We start from the raw sequence: 15,138 nt of genomic DNA, 5'->3' as shown, positions 1-15,138 counted from the left end.
GCCCCTCAGTTCTGCCTGGGAGGGGGCTGCGGGACCAGATTTACACAGCTCCTCCTTCTCCCAGGCAACTCCTTCCCGCGTTGAATAATTAGTTTGTATTTCTCTTATTCGGTGTGATTTATTGAGGACATGTTTGCTGTCATGTCATCCTCGTCAAAATAAATATCCTTTGCTTTCTTTCTTTTCTCTTAATGGTAGGTCAGAATTTGACAAGCAAATACAGGCAGATGGTTATTAGCGAAAAATAACAGGAGGAATAATTCCTTTTTTGTAGTTTTTTGCTGGGAAGCAGTCTCCTAGAGGTATGCCAGCTAAGGGAAATAGGCCCGATAGAGGTTGTGGGGGGATTTGTTGTGCCTGAACAGCACCCACGGCCGGTGGGTCCTGGTCTGTGGGAACCTGCTGAGGTTGCTCTGCTGGAATGGAAGTTACTTGGTATTGAAATCACTTCCATGACTTGTAATTCCTGATGCTCAGTAGGTATCTTCATCAATTATGACCCCAGCCGTTTTTGTATGTAGTGTTAATGAAAGCATCCCCCTGTGGGCAGGCGTGAGTGTGTGGTGGTGGTGGCCTGGCTTCCGTGGCCTGGGTACCCGTCGCTGGGGATGAGCCCGTGGATGTTCTGACCAAGGGCGTGGGAGGGATTGTGCTTAGGAGGAAGGGTGGTGGTTCACTGTATACGTTATTTCTTGTGACTGATAAGGTGCGCAAACCAGTAGATGGATAGGCAAAGTCTGAGTTCGTGAGTTTTTTAAAAACTATTCCTGGCTGGATTATTTCAGGCGAAACAGGATTAATATTCTCGAAAATGCCTCCCATTTATATTCCTCTTTAACCACCTAATCCCAATGGTGTAGAAAGAATGCTTCAGTTAAATGTGCTTTTCATATTTTTGAAACAAATATGTAACTACAGGCAAATATGAAGTACATCATAAAAAGTGAGAAAAGATGAAAAGGATGAATGGAATAGGGATGTGTTTAGCTATATGAAAAACATTCAGTTTTTGAAATGAGAACCTCAGCCTTTTTTCTTACTGCTGAACGGGATGGCGGCGCAGGCTGGGCCATCGCTGGGCGCTGGAGCATCCTGTTCCGCACCGGGTGCGGTGCGCCAGTCCAACCCTTGCACGAGTATTTCCATGCTCGTTTGTTCTGAAGGTGAAGCCTTGCCGTGGCCGTACGTGACGGCGGGTCAGGGGGAGCTCTGCAGCCGGGGTGCAGCTTTGCTGTGGCCACACAGCCTCCACGTAGGCGAGCGCAGGAGTAACCGTCTTCGGTGCATGGCATCGCAGCCGGCAGAGCATCACCTGCCCTGCAGCTCGGTCCGTAGAGCCCAGCTCAGAGTCAGGGGAGCTGGTCGCTTCAGAGACCAGCAAACATCTGGGCACACAGTACTGGGTGGGCAGTGCCACCCTACAGTGCCCTGCCCTCAGCGTGGCGATGGCCCTCCGACCCTGCGTCCCCCCGTCCCTCCACTCCTTCTCTGCGGGAAACACAATTTCCTGTTTCACTGTGGGTTTCTCACCAAACAAGTATTTCGATCGTGTAGTCGGATTTTAGAAATTCTTACAAACGTTATCCCGATTGGTTCCCACGTAGGCTGAGCGCCTCACCATGTCGGCTTGGCGTGCGATGTGCCCGGTGCCGCTGCCGTCACCCGGGCACGTTGTGCTCTTACGGTTGATGCTGTTCATGAGGCAGCCTTACAAAGCCATTAATAAAAACAAGTTCTGAGATATATTTAGCTAAAATAAATATGAATGACAAACTATGCTGTTCAATAATGCATTAAGATCTTTAGTCCCATGGCATAAAGAGTAGCTTTGCAAGAGGCAAATGTGTTGCAGGAAGAAGAGCTTTGGTTTCAGGAGCGTGATTCGGTGCCCATAAAGCTCGACAGAGGGACTTGTGCTGCCTTCACTGGGGGTAAGATTAGGCCCATGCTATGGATATTTTCAATACTGGCTGGACGGCCGGGCCCAGAGAGTTGTGGTGAAGGGAGTTAAATCCAGTTGGCGGCCGGTCACGAGCGGTGTTCCCCAGGGCTCAGTACTGGGGCCGGTCCTGTTCAATATCTTCATCAATGATCTGGACGAGGGGATCGAGTGCTCCCTCAGTAAGTTTGCAGATGACACCAAGTTGGGTGGGAGTGTTGATCTGCTCGAGGGTAGGAAGGCTCTGCAGAGGGACCTGGACAGGCTGGATCGATGGGCCGAGGCCAATGTATGAGGTTCAACAAGGCCAAGTGCCGGGTCCTGCACTTCAGCCACAACAACCCCAGGCAACGCTACAGGCTTGGGGCAGAGTGGCTGGAAAGTGCCCGGAGGAAAAGGACCTGGGGGTGCTGGTCGACAGCAGCTGAACATGAGCCGGCAGTGTGCCCAGGTGGCCAAGAAGGCCAACGGCATCCTGGCCTGTATCAGAACTGGTGTGGCCAGCAGGAGCAGGGAGGTGATCGTGCCCCTGTACTGGGCACTGGTGAGGCCGCACCTCGATCCTTTGTTCAGTTTTGGGCCCCTCACTACAAGAAGGACATGGAGGGGCTGGAGCGTGTCCAGAGGAGGGCAACGAAGCTGGAGAAGGGCCTGGAGCACAAGTCTGATGGGGAGCGGCTGAGGGAACTGGGGGTGTTCAGCCTGGAGAAGAGGAGGCTGAGGGGAGACCTCATCGCGCTCTACAACTACCTGAAAGGAGGTTGTAGCGAGGTGGGTGTTGGTCTCTTCTCCCAAGTAACAGCGATAGGACGAGAGGAAATGGCCTCAAGTTGTGCCAGGGGAGGTTTAGGCTGGACATTAGGAGAAATTTCTTTACTGAAAGAGTGGTCAGGCCTTGGAACAGGCTGCCCAGGGAAGTGGTGGAGTCCCCATCCCTGGAAGTATTTAAAAGACGTGTAGATGAGGCCCTTAGGGACATGGTGTAGTGGGCATGGTGTGTTGGGTTGACGGTTGGACTCGATGATCTTAGAGGTCTATTCCAACCTTAATGATTCTATGATTCTATGATTCTATAATATGAATACATTAAAATAAATTATGTGGCCCCTGTTCTTTTGGGTGCAGTGCTGTTAAAGGCTTCTTGAATCACAGTGAGGGAAACTAGGCTTAAACGCTTGCTGAACTGCTAACTTAGCTTTAAGATAATGTTGGAAGTGCCATGGTTTAATTGGAAAAGGTAAGAGTTACAACTGAACAGCAGGAGCAGGAAACCTCCACTGCTGGAGCCAGCTGCGGGGCGGTCCAGGACCAGTCACGTTATTTTGCCATGGGCAGCACGATTCCTGTTAACGTGGGTCGTTAACATCCCTGCGCTGTGTAATGGAGTGGTGAGAGCCGATGGGTCTGCTGAGGCACAGAGTAAACATTTATAAAGAACAGTTTTGCCCTGAAAATCTGTCCTATCCCTTTCAACCAGGTCACGAGCGTCAGTAATGTATCTGCTCCCTCTCCTGAGGTCTGTTTTGGCCACGAGCAAGTGGAGGAGGGAGCTAGCAACAGTGATCCATTTGTCTGTGTGGTACGGGGTAAAAAAGGAAATACCCCTTAAGTGCTGTTTGCTAGAAATAGCAAAGGTGGAAAAGTTAGTTGTCTGTTCCGGGAAAAATCTACCATCTAATTTAATTTGACTCCTGGTGCATGCCTGGGGACGGTGGTTTCTGCTGGAGGTGAGGCACAGTCGGTCAGTTATGTGATGGGCAATTTCCCATTCTCTTCTTCAGGTGCTTAAGCAACAGCATAAAAATGCCAATTCAGACACGCCGGGTGACGGGGTTGTCCATTATAACCATTCCCAGTTCGGCCAGAGCGGCTGTGGGACTTGGCCTCCCTGGGCTGCCCTCGCCCAGGAGCACGAGGAGAGAAAACGTTCCCGGGGGTTGAAGCTGTCTTGCCCCGAGCTGGGGCAGGGGTAGCTGAGCCCGGGAGCCCTGGCTCCGGGCTGTGTGCCGGCTGTGCCCTCCGCTGGCGTTGGGAAGGGTTTTGCTGCAGGAGGGTTTGCTGAGCGGGGGGAGCGACTCCAGCGCAGGAGCTGTGCCCGGCGCGGTCCCTCTGCTCTGCTCCCGGTGACGCGTGGCCGTTCCTGAGGTGGGGCTCGCAGCACGGCTGTGGGGACCAGCAAGCTGGAGGCGGGTACGTGGAGCCCCCAGACCCCCATGCACAGGGGCAGGGGAGCCCCAGCCCCAGCAGCGGAGCCTCAGGCACCCCAGCTCTCCGCTCTGGGTTCCATCATCAGGGATGCAAATCAGTATCTGCTCTTCAGGGATGCAAATCAGGACGGTGTGTCACTTGCAGAGGATCTTCAGATTTCTGAACCCTCCACTCATCTGCTGTTGTCCTCCTTTGTCCTCGTAATGTCCTCGTTGCAGTTAAACTGAGACGAAGGTTGCTTGTGTTTCTAAGCGACAGTAAAATGCATCTGCACTGAAATAATCTTAAAAATGGACAGATGTTCTCAAAACGCACGACTTGCTAGTCAGGGCTCCTTGGCTCTAACAATAATCAGAAACTTCATGGAAAAGATCACTTTTATCCTCCCTCTCCTCAGTATTGTTTTGTAGTAAAATTTGCCTAAATTTAATCACGAAATGCACGGAGTGTGGGTGGGTGGGTGTTAGGTTCTCTGCGGTTCACGTTTAGGTATTAGTCCAGCCCAGGTTATGAGCAGTTCATACTGAAAGCTTATATTGCATTATGACATTAAATTCAGTCCACAGAGTTTATTTGTATTCCAAATCCATCTATTGCAAAAACTGCTTTTTATGAGCACGAAGAACTAGAAAGCATAAATATTTATTCCTTAAAGGTTATGATTGCCTTAAATCATTCAAGCTTATTTGGTGAGCATCAGATATAATTAAACTAAGCAGTTGAACTCTATCTGCGTGTGTGAAATAATATATATATGTGTATATATATGTATATGCTTGACTCCAATATGGATGGAAGCTGTGAGCTAATTGCTTCCCTCACATCAAAAGATGCACCGATCATTTTATCGTTCCTGGATGTGATAATAAATCAACATAAAGAAGCAGTTGAAATTATAAAATGGAAAGTCACGGTTCAACATGCAACATACCCTGTGGTAACAAAATGAGCAGAGCTCATCTCAAGTGGTATATGTCTAACCGTGGGGAGATAATTAAGCCCGTTATGAAAATTATTCCAGTTTTGGGTGTAGAGAATTGCTTGTGTACCGAAATTCACGTGCATACCTTAGTGGATGCTTACGTCTACCTGGTGTCCCTTTAAACCTCAGGATCTGGGGGTAAACCTTCAAGTGTCTGCACGTGTAGCCCACGTATGGTTCATACGCCGCAGGCTCCCGCGCGCGCGGGGGGCAGCGGTGGGATGGGAGCGGTGGCGTTTTTGGAGCCGGGTGTGATTTTCTCCCCTGCCCGGTATCGCGGCCCCCGGTGAATGGCGGCAGCGTGAGCCGTGGTGCCCGGCCGTGCTCGGGGGCAGGTTTTGGATCAGCTCAGCGTCTCTCAGAGAGCTTGCCCAGAAAGTGTGGGGCTGCCTGAGACAAGCCTGTCCCCCCGGGGAGGTCTTCAGCAGCGGGAGGGGACCTGGGCCAAGACCGTTCGGTGGCACAGGTTCACATCTGTAGGCATGAAACTTTCCCCCTTTGCAAATTTAAAGGTGGAAAAGGACAAGTCAAAGATTCCTAGCCATGCTCACCTCCAGTATTTTTTGATTTGTTGTTATCTTTAAAGATGGTCACTTTGGATAAATTCAGAATAGCTGCACAGCCGTTCCTGAGTATATTGTTGTAGACAGCAAGGCATTCGTGCGCACATACCTCACCAGAACCAGAAGAGACCAGATGATGAAATACCGTTTTAATCTGTCTCTGATGAGTCTGGAAGCAATAGGATGAAAGTGAACTTTTTGTTGTTATTAAAATTAGTTTGAAAAGCCAAAGACAACCAAACAACTCTTGCTCTATAAAACATTACTCATGGAATTAATTGTGTAGTAACGTACATCTAAATTACAGATGGAAATCCTAGCTTAAGAAATGGTCTCCAAGGATATGGAAACCAGAATTTCAGTCCATTCATGCGTGTGTCCTGCATCTCCGTAAAACTGGAGGGGCCGTTTCGAGTCTGCTGTTGCGTGGATTGCTCCATATAATTAGAGGCACCTTAGTCTTCAGTGTTCGAACTGATGGTTCCTCAGCGTTTCTTTATATCCAGAGAGTTCATCAAAGGTAATAGTTTTGCCAGAGGCTTTGACAGAAGCAGAAAAAAGAAACTGTTGTTGCCTCAGGTCCAACCATCGTCTCGAGCTGGGAAATGGTTCACTGTCTTGTTAGAGATGGTCAAGTTACAAGTGCCTCCAGTTACATTATTGTGCCGTAGGTAGCACAACAAACATCACACTGACCTGTTCCTCTTCCGTAAATGCTTTATTTATCATTCTTTCTTCAAAGCAAATGTGGATTAAATTTATCACAGTACCTTACAGGGTAATTTCTTTATCATGCTACTGATATGTCTTGCAGGAATGTCTCTTATCCTGACTTCATGGCAATATAAAAAAAAAAAAAGAGAGCGCAATAATAAAATGTTTCCTTTTCTGGTGTTTTCCCTGCAGCTGCTTGCAGTTAATCTTCCCAGTGCCCCCAGGTCGCCCGTGCTGCTCTCCCAGGGAGGAGACCGCCAGGAGAACGGCACGGAGCTGCTTTGTCGGGACAGTTAGTGGATCACAGAGGTCTTGTTGCTGCCTCCCCTCTTGCCCCTGCTCCGTTGATGTTAACGATCTAGGAGCATCTCTTGCTACCCATTTTGCTTTGTTCTAGACCGCCGCAAGTCCATAGAGGGCTCTCACCAGCTCAGACGCGGCACCACGCGTGAACGTGTACCCCTGAGTTATTGCTTAAGAAAATCCATGCTTTGTGTATGTATTTTTACACGTGCCTTGAGACACATAGTCTTCTCCATTGTCTACCCTGTACAAACCTCCGCTGGGCTTGGGAGGTTAAAATGGTGTTGGCACTGTCCTCTCATTCCCTCTTTTCTTCCCCTTCCACTAGCTGGCTGGCACGACGGTGGCTTGCTAATTAATCCTTGTCCTAGGAGGGCTGTGCTGCAGGTGCAGGTGAAGGCTGAAGTGTGGGAGGAAGCCCATAAAAATATTAAATGTGCTTTCAAGCCTCTTATGAGGAGGGCACCAAAATAAAAGCGCAGGGATGTGATTTACTGATGTGCAGTAGCGGCGGGGGCCAGTGGTTCTTGCTGTGCTTATGTGTATGTGTGCACAGGAAAATGTTCCTGGGTAGGTGGTGCAAATGGTGTTTGTCTGCAAAATGCTCATCTAAGGTGACTTTTCAGTTGTCTCGAGGCCTGATCCTGCGTCCGCGAAGCCCAAAGTTCAGGGGTTGCTCTGCAGAACGCTGCCAGCTCCTGAGGAGAGGTGATGCTGTGTTTGTACATCGCTCTGAGTCGAGAGGGTTTGGAGGTCCTCTGAGGGGAGGAGGTGAAGAGGAGGTTAATGGGGGGATCCCCCCCAGCTGATTGGGACTAATCATCCTCTTTCACTTGTTCGTATGGAAAAATTGCAGTTGTCCTCCCGGTTGTTCAGCACATTTGGAAACTCATTTCTTTTTTCCTTGCTGGATACGGGGGTCATGGTTTTCTGAGGTGTTTCATTTGCATTTAAAATTAGTAAATCATCCGTTACCAAGTAACGTCTGCAAGATACCCTGGCTCATAGCAAGTTGGTATCATGCAAATGCATTACTGAACATTCAATGAACTTGGTGTTCTGGCCCCAGCTCCTAAAGCTTCATGAACCTCCTGCTTTTTCCTAAGATTATTTTTTGGCAAAGCTTTACTTTTCCCTGAGTGGTTCTTTAGCCATGTTAACCCTTTATAGGAATACGACTTTCTAATTTTATAAAATGGTATTTCTTTCATAAGATTTGTATTTTATATCCTTTTCTGTTGTTGTAAAAGATTATTAAAAAAATGGGAATTTGATTAAAATTATGTACTATGTTTTAAATTCTTCTTCACCTGTTGTGAAGATGAATCCCACAAAGTCCAGTGATGGCCTGAATTCCAGTCTGCTTCGGGAACACGCAATTGATGATATGAGAAAGTGCATTAAAATAGCAGCTTTGAAAACGTGCTGGCTAGGAAAGAAAACAGCCCCGCAGTCGCTGGAATTGTATTTCCATAGAGAATGCCACCAGCTCCAGGTAGAAGACGTGGGCTTTCCCTGTTTCAGTAGCAATTGTGGACTTCTTCCTTCCCGTTGGGCAAAGCAGATGTTTAGCGTTGCCTGGAGCACCAGGACACCCTTGCAATGGTGCCGTTCTCCGCGGTTTGCAGCAGAGACCTTGTGCCTGACGTGAGGGACCCGGGGTGAAGCCAGCAACCGACGGCAGGTTCACCGACACGCTGCCCGGCAGTCTCTGAATGGTGTAAACTGGGTTTTCTTCGGGCTTTCTGCAATCCCAATTTCTACTTTCTTCTTCGTTTGAACAATCTGCTACAAAATACTCAGATTTATCTTTTCTTGGAGAGTTTCTGGCTTCCACTGCTGTGCCCTGGTCATTGGGGTGGGAGACAAGGGGGTGAGGAGAGGAAAAATCACCATGAATTTCATGATGCATATTTTTACTCATACAGGTAATTCAGATTATATTCAATAGAATATGTGTCTGCCTACCAGCAAAATGCATGCTTCATTAGCATAATTAGCACCATCATTATTATTGTTGCTAAAATACCCGCTTTTTGAACACGTCGTGCCTTTTCGAGTGCCTGTAGCCGGGGTGCATCGTGCAGCTCTGGCTGCAGACGGGGAAGGTTCCTCTGCCCCGGCTGGGGCGGCTGTGCTGGTCCACACCTCAAAGCCGCGAGGAAACACCTCTCGTGATATCGCTAGCCCAGGCGATACCCAAGACTCTAGTTTTCATGAAGAAAAAGTGACCTTTTTAATGATAAAATATTGTTACAGTTGCATTCAAAAAAGCAACCAGTTTCCCCGCTCTGGTGAGAGTTACGTTTAATAATCTGCTTTGGCACCTGGAATCTGAGAAACAAAAAATCAATGAAGAGGTTTGTAGTGTGCGAGTGAGTTTTTCTAACAGAGTGAAGGCTCCAGAAAGGATCCATATTACTGCGAAATGCAGAGAAGTCGGGATGAGACGCGTTTCACAGCGCAAGAGTAGTTGGTGAAACGAAAGGGCAGTAAATTCTGCGGCTTGGCTCGTGCTTGGGAAAGAAGATGTGATTCCCAGAGTCTGCCTTAAACTAGGGGTATGTCCCTACTGCAGTTCAGTGTTGAAATGGTGGCTTGTAAGCAGGGGATGGAGACTGCTGATGGGACGCCTGAATTGACGTCTGCAATGAGATGCTGCGGTACGGGTCCTTCAGTTTCTGAAAAAAGGTTTCGCGCACAGGTAATGGGAAACTAACGTTCAAGGTTTGACCTCAAATTCGGTGATAGCCACGAATTCTCAAGGATTAAGTAGCCTGGTTTAATTAGCATAGTTTTAGCAGCAGACCTGGATTACTGCTTTATCATGAATAGCGTATATGAGCAATTTAGTGATTTCCTGTTTTGTGAATTGTCTGAGCAGACTGTGATTCCCTTAGATAAAGCTGCTGTTTTAAATTATTGGCAAAATAATTTCCCATAGATGGAGAGGGGCACAAAGAGCTTGTGATGAGAAACAGCAGAAACTGGAGGTGTGTTATTTAGGCTTAAATAAGAAAACTGATCTTGCTGTAATCTGTTCTGAAAGCGTTAATATATCCTTGCAAATTCTTACTTTGAGGGCCACATTTTTATTAATTTAAGATTTCCACCAATGCTTGTTTGCTGAGAATCAATGGACATCAGTGGCCAGACTAGACCAGTAATTCAACTAAACACAAAACCTATTGTTTTAATCGTGCAAACGGGTACAGAGAGAAATGTTTAGCAGGAGGTTAAAAGAGCACTCTGTGAAATAAGGCTGAAAAAAAGTAAGTTTTTAAAAGGCATTTTTGTTTACTGGGGAAAAAAAAAAGTTTTCTTATGGTTTGAATGCAGGTTCTGCCTCCAGAATGGACGTTCATGTGGGTCCTTTGATGCCGACGCAAGTCGCCCGGGTAACTGCTGTGTCTGCACCGGCGGTGACGATCATGGCAACCAATTTGGTGGACCAGACTTTAACAGGTGTCTTTATGTTTCTATATACTGATTATATTACTGAAGCATATGTTTGCCTACTTCCAGCCAAGCCGTGCTTTCCATACTGCATAGAAATGGGGGACCCTTAAAAAATCAGCTCAAATTTTATGACATTTGCTTTAGCTAATTGCGGGCGTATTCAGAGTGTTTCAGATCCTGTTTACTCGGTTTGGCAACTGGCAGTAGCTTTGCATTTGATGATACAAAAGGCAGGTTTCTGAAACGTCCTTGGGCTTTTCATTTCCCATGCCAGTGGTATTCACAAGCGTTACAGTGATAATGTGGTTATCTTTTGGGTAGTTGCTCCATGAAGCCTCGTTGGCTGAAGCCTCCGAGGATGCTTTGTGCAGTACTGTGTGATAAAACTGGTTTATTCACTGTCATGTAAATGTGTGTGTTGTCGTGAGAGGAGGGACAATGCTGTTCCCAAAGGCTGGAGGAAGTCTTGTGGCTTTATTTAGATTCGTATATACATGTTGCAAATCACGATCAAAAAGCTATCAGATTTTGATAGGAAATTGTGAACATCTTTCCTAATAATGTGAAATTCCTCTTACACTACTGTCGTTGTGAAGTCGGGAGCTCTTTAATGGAGGTGAGATGCTGTGATACAGGGCTGGATACACCCTGACCTGGGTGCCCACAGCCGTGGAGAGTGGGTGCCAGCCATGCCCACGGGGTCCTGAACGCACCTCCCCAGCCACATTTCATGGAAAAAACTGGCGTTTGTCAGGAATTACTAGGCATCAGTTCAGGCGTGATTTGTCTGATCCTTCACACCTAGGGATTAATGCGGTTGTGGAGGTGTTGAAGGGTTGCGTACTAGAAATGAACGTACTTGTTCTGTGTTTGCTCATGTGCAGAGTTTTGGTACAGAAGCTCTCACTTGTCCAGCTGAGCCGTTCCCTGTGTGGGTGCCTCAGGCTCACCCGCTCTACCCTCGGCTAAGATAAGGCTCTCATAAAATACGTTGTGGTCAGCTGTGCTAGGCAGATCCGTAAGTGGAGCGGAGGCTCCCTTTGAAGCAGGTCTGCCTGCTGCTGTACCTGTCTTGAATAAGATCCTCTGATTGAATTTATGTTGCTGAGTATTCCAGCTCTGTCTGGAAATTGCTGAAAATTTTATGACGCACACACCTTAAAACTGAAGGAAAGTTCATACACGTCTCTTTTGACATACTTCAGTTTTCAAACCAGACAAGTTTCTTGGTAAACACCTACTTCTTTTATCATCTATACAGTTATTGTGCTTGAAGACCTGCATACTGCTCCTTAAAGTCACCAGGAATTGTATTGACTTGCTTTCTTGTCAGAAGCAAGTGAGACGGAGGAAATATTAAAACTGTTCAAAGGATGCAGGGACAGAAAGGTGAAGATTTGTGCAAGGGTCATGCTGATCTGCAGCTTGTTGAAAACTGAAATCGTGGTTTCTAATATACTTCATATCAAATATGTTTCATAATCTTCTTATTGGCAGATTTGAAAACACAAACACTCCTGATTTTATCCATCATGCTGAATCAGGATTTAACTGTATAAAGCCTTTTGATGACTAGATGACTTCTGATGACGAGGCCAGCATGACATTTGGTCGATAGGTTGCCTAAATCAAGCAGCTATACTGTTGGGAGGCCATCACTTTGGAAGAGCAGTCATTACATTTTTATATGCGTACAAGTAACGTAAACAAGATGAATATGATATTTTTGTTTTCAGCTTTCTCTTGAAAATACAAAACACCTTCATCTTCCTCTGTTTGTCATCTTTGATTTGCTGCCAACCACATTTAAGAGAAAAATGGTAATTTCACTGAAGTATAGTATGGATTTTTATTTAATGTTTTGGAGGAGATCACATTCTTTTCTATAGGTTGCTACAAACTGTAGTGGAAAAACAATCAAAGTAGGAATTGTAATTAAGAGCAAATGACGGTAATAGAGGTGTTTGCACACATCTGCCTCAAAGTGCTACAGAAAAGCAAACGTGCACTTTAGGAAGCTGTTAGGAGACGCTGGGAACCTGACAAAGTCCCGTGGGTGACCAGGACCCAGGGCCGCGGGGCCGGGGCTGAGCTGCCTCTGGCCGCGGCGCAGCAGGACCTGGTGCGGGGACCCTCCAGTCCCTGGGGGGCAAATTCAAGCCCGCCAGCGCTGGGTCACCAGCCATGGGGACAGGTGGGTGGAGAGGTGTTATAAGAAGGTACCATCCTCCGAGTTTGGTTTTGTTTTGTTTTGTTTTGTTTAATTTAAAAGCTCTGGACCTTGCAAAATGTATTCATTGAGTGTCTCCAGCCCAGGAGCCCTGAAGCACGGGGGTAGTCATTTCTGAGAGAGGACCGGGGCAGGCAGCTAGAATACCAACATGTTAAGCCATGAATCTTATGTCTCGTATGGAGAGCGCTTTAATGTACATACAGAGGCCTGTGCCACCGTGTTTTGCTGCCAGTACCTACAGTGGCAGTACTGAGCCAGCATACAGGTTTTATATGGCATTACAGCCATACTTTTGTTTTGCAGTATAGATAAGCCTTTCTTTGACCTGGTTTCTAAAGGGAAAATTGGGTGTTCAGCGAGGCTTGGCACAGTTGGATTTTGCTCATGACAACACCAAATCCCTCTTTCTCTGAAGACAAAATTAATAAAATTTTCTGTGTTTCTGGAGCAGGAGGAGTAAACTTTGCAATGGTCCTGGCTTCTAGTAAGCATTTATTTTTGTATTGGAAGCTGGAAAAGTCCAGTCTCAAGTACCAATCTGACTTTTTTGCATTACAGTAGGTACAAGAAAGGTGGAGCTGTAACTGCCACCCTCACAGAGCTCTGCATGATTTTATAGATATTCAGAGCTCAGATCATTAAGTGCCTTGAAGATCAGGGCCGAGATCTTGATATTTAAAAAGAATCACGTGTAAAGAGGAGAGGAAGGAAGGTCGGCAAGAATCAGCGAAGGTCTTTGGCTCAGAGCCCGGCTTAGCCTGGGCCAGCTCGCAGAGGTGCAGACAGCTGGAGAGAGAGGCTGAGGAATGGTGCAGAGGCTTAAACGAGGGGGAAATGCAAAACCAGGTAGGAATACCCCGCCATGAGCATGCGGCAGCAGCTGCCTCCTGCTCAGGGAGGGAGGAGGCGAACGAACGGGGACCCCGGGCTGTGCCCGGCGTTGGTGGGAGCTGATGCTGCTCTGTGGGCAGCGATGCTCGTAGCGGTGCTCGTAGCGGTGCTCGTAGCGGTGCTCCTGCCCGTGCAGCTCTATGGGAAATGGATGCTCTGAGCCAGTCTGGGAGGTGGGGATGGCTCGCTGCCCACCCCGCGCGGCGTCTGAGGGAATATGCCAGGAGGGGGTTTTCACCTTTTCCTTCTTTAACAAAGAAACTATTTTCGGGGTAGAGGCAAATAGCATCTATTGGGCAGTGTTGGCTGTGTGCCTGAAAAGTCCAACAACGAAATGAGTTTGTCCTTGAACTCTGCACCAGGCATATAGCCCATGATATGGTACAGCAGACAAAGAATTTGTCCTTGTTATTCTACTGTTCCCGTTACAAATCTCCAGAAAAATAAAGGGGTGAGAGGGAAGAGATTGCTACGGAAGGAAAAAAGCACTGCTGAAGGAGACTTGTTCTAAGAGGGGAGACAGAGCCATTTGGCAGGGCACAGAGAAACTGGTCAAAGCAGAAAATAGACACGAATTAAAGGGTGAAATGCAGTGAGCAGGCAGGAGTAGAAGCCGAGCCTGTTTCCCTGAAGCAGTGATGATGGGCTCCTGTGGGAGCGGGGCATGGACCTCCCTGACGTAGCTGGCACTGAAATCCCACACTTGGCTCGAGCCAGAAGCAACCAAGGAGGAATTGTGAGTCAGTCAGATATGGTTTTTAGGCTTATCTCAAAAAACAAAAGCAATACGGTTGCGAGGAGAGACAGAACTGATCTACAGAGATAGTGATGGGACAATAAAAGCTGAGTGTTTAGATGGGTGCACTTGAAGTAAATCGAATTCTCTGAAACATTTACAATCAAAATTTTAAACGTCCTTTGAGATTAATGGAGGTTTGGCCTCTAAATACCTTTGTAAAACAAATTTTTATTCTCTCTTCTCCATAGCTGCTTCTGGAGTGAATCAGTGTTCCCTCTTCCCTCTTCCCCTTCCTCTCTAATTCTGCTTTTAATAAGATGTTTATGATCATACACCTACATCCTCTGTGATATACCCAAGATAGTTTTGCTACTTCACCTTTACTTTTCATACTGTGAATTATTCAGGTTTCTCTATCTGCTGTGGAGCCTCAGAGAAGTCTCTTTAATCAGATATCTTTATCCTCCTGTCTCCAGCGCATCCTTCAGCAGTGTTACAGCAAGTGCAGAAAACACATCGTTGGTAATTATGCTGCTAAGTTTAGGGGCAAAAAAAGCTGTGTGATTATGTTGGAAATATGTTGTGGTGGCTTAATTGTCAGACTGCATTATTTTATGCATTTGAGTTGAAGAGGGGGGGGAAAAGGTTGATTAATGAGAAAAGAGTAAACCTGAGCAAAGATGTGCGCCAGCTGCCAATAGAGGGTAAACATGAGTCTTGCTGGCTGTCCTTTCCCAGTGTGTGCAGAGGAGAAGAAATCTTTCATGATCTAAGAAGTGCTAACAGAGGTCTGCTTGATATCCTCCTTGGGAAGCAGAGCGGGTCAGCGGCACGGGCTGTCCGCAGCCCTCCTCCCGTTGCAGCTCCCCCGCCTCGCTTTTCGGGAGTCCCCCCTTAGCACAGCGAGCCGGAGCCCGGGGAGCGCTCCCTGCCCCGAGGGCAGCTCGAGGGGGGAAACACAGGCTTGAATTATTTTTCTCTTGACATTATACTTAGGGAGAACAGTCACAATGTTCAACTATAGATATAAATCACTCCTGAGGTGCATAATGACTTTCAGGACTTTCTTTTGTTATTTTATTTTAATTTTTTTATCTCCATCTTATT

General features: G+C 47.1%; 1 protein-coding gene across 1 annotated transcript in view; it reads left to right on the top strand.

Moving 5' to 3' along the window:
* TCERG1L (transcription elongation regulator 1 like) overlaps window positions 1-15,138 on the top strand; it is a 95,667-nt gene that overhangs the window by 47,989 nt on the left and 32,540 nt on the right. Inside the window, exon 4 of the mRNA XM_075155307.1 lies at window positions 10,049-10,174. Coding sequence (XP_075011408.1) covers window positions 10,049-10,174 — 126 coding nt within the window. The remainder of the gene's footprint in view (window positions 1-10,048; window positions 10,175-15,138) is intronic.

The sequence above is a fragment of the Calonectris borealis genome, chromosome 7 (assembly GCF_964195595.1).
Source record: "Calonectris borealis chromosome 7, bCalBor7.hap1.2, whole genome shotgun sequence".
Classification (NCBI taxonomy): domain Eukaryota; kingdom Metazoa; phylum Chordata; class Aves; order Procellariiformes; family Procellariidae; genus Calonectris; species Calonectris borealis.
The sequence above is the reverse complement of the archived record's forward strand: the minus strand, read 5'-3'. Positions and strand labels throughout refer to the sequence as shown.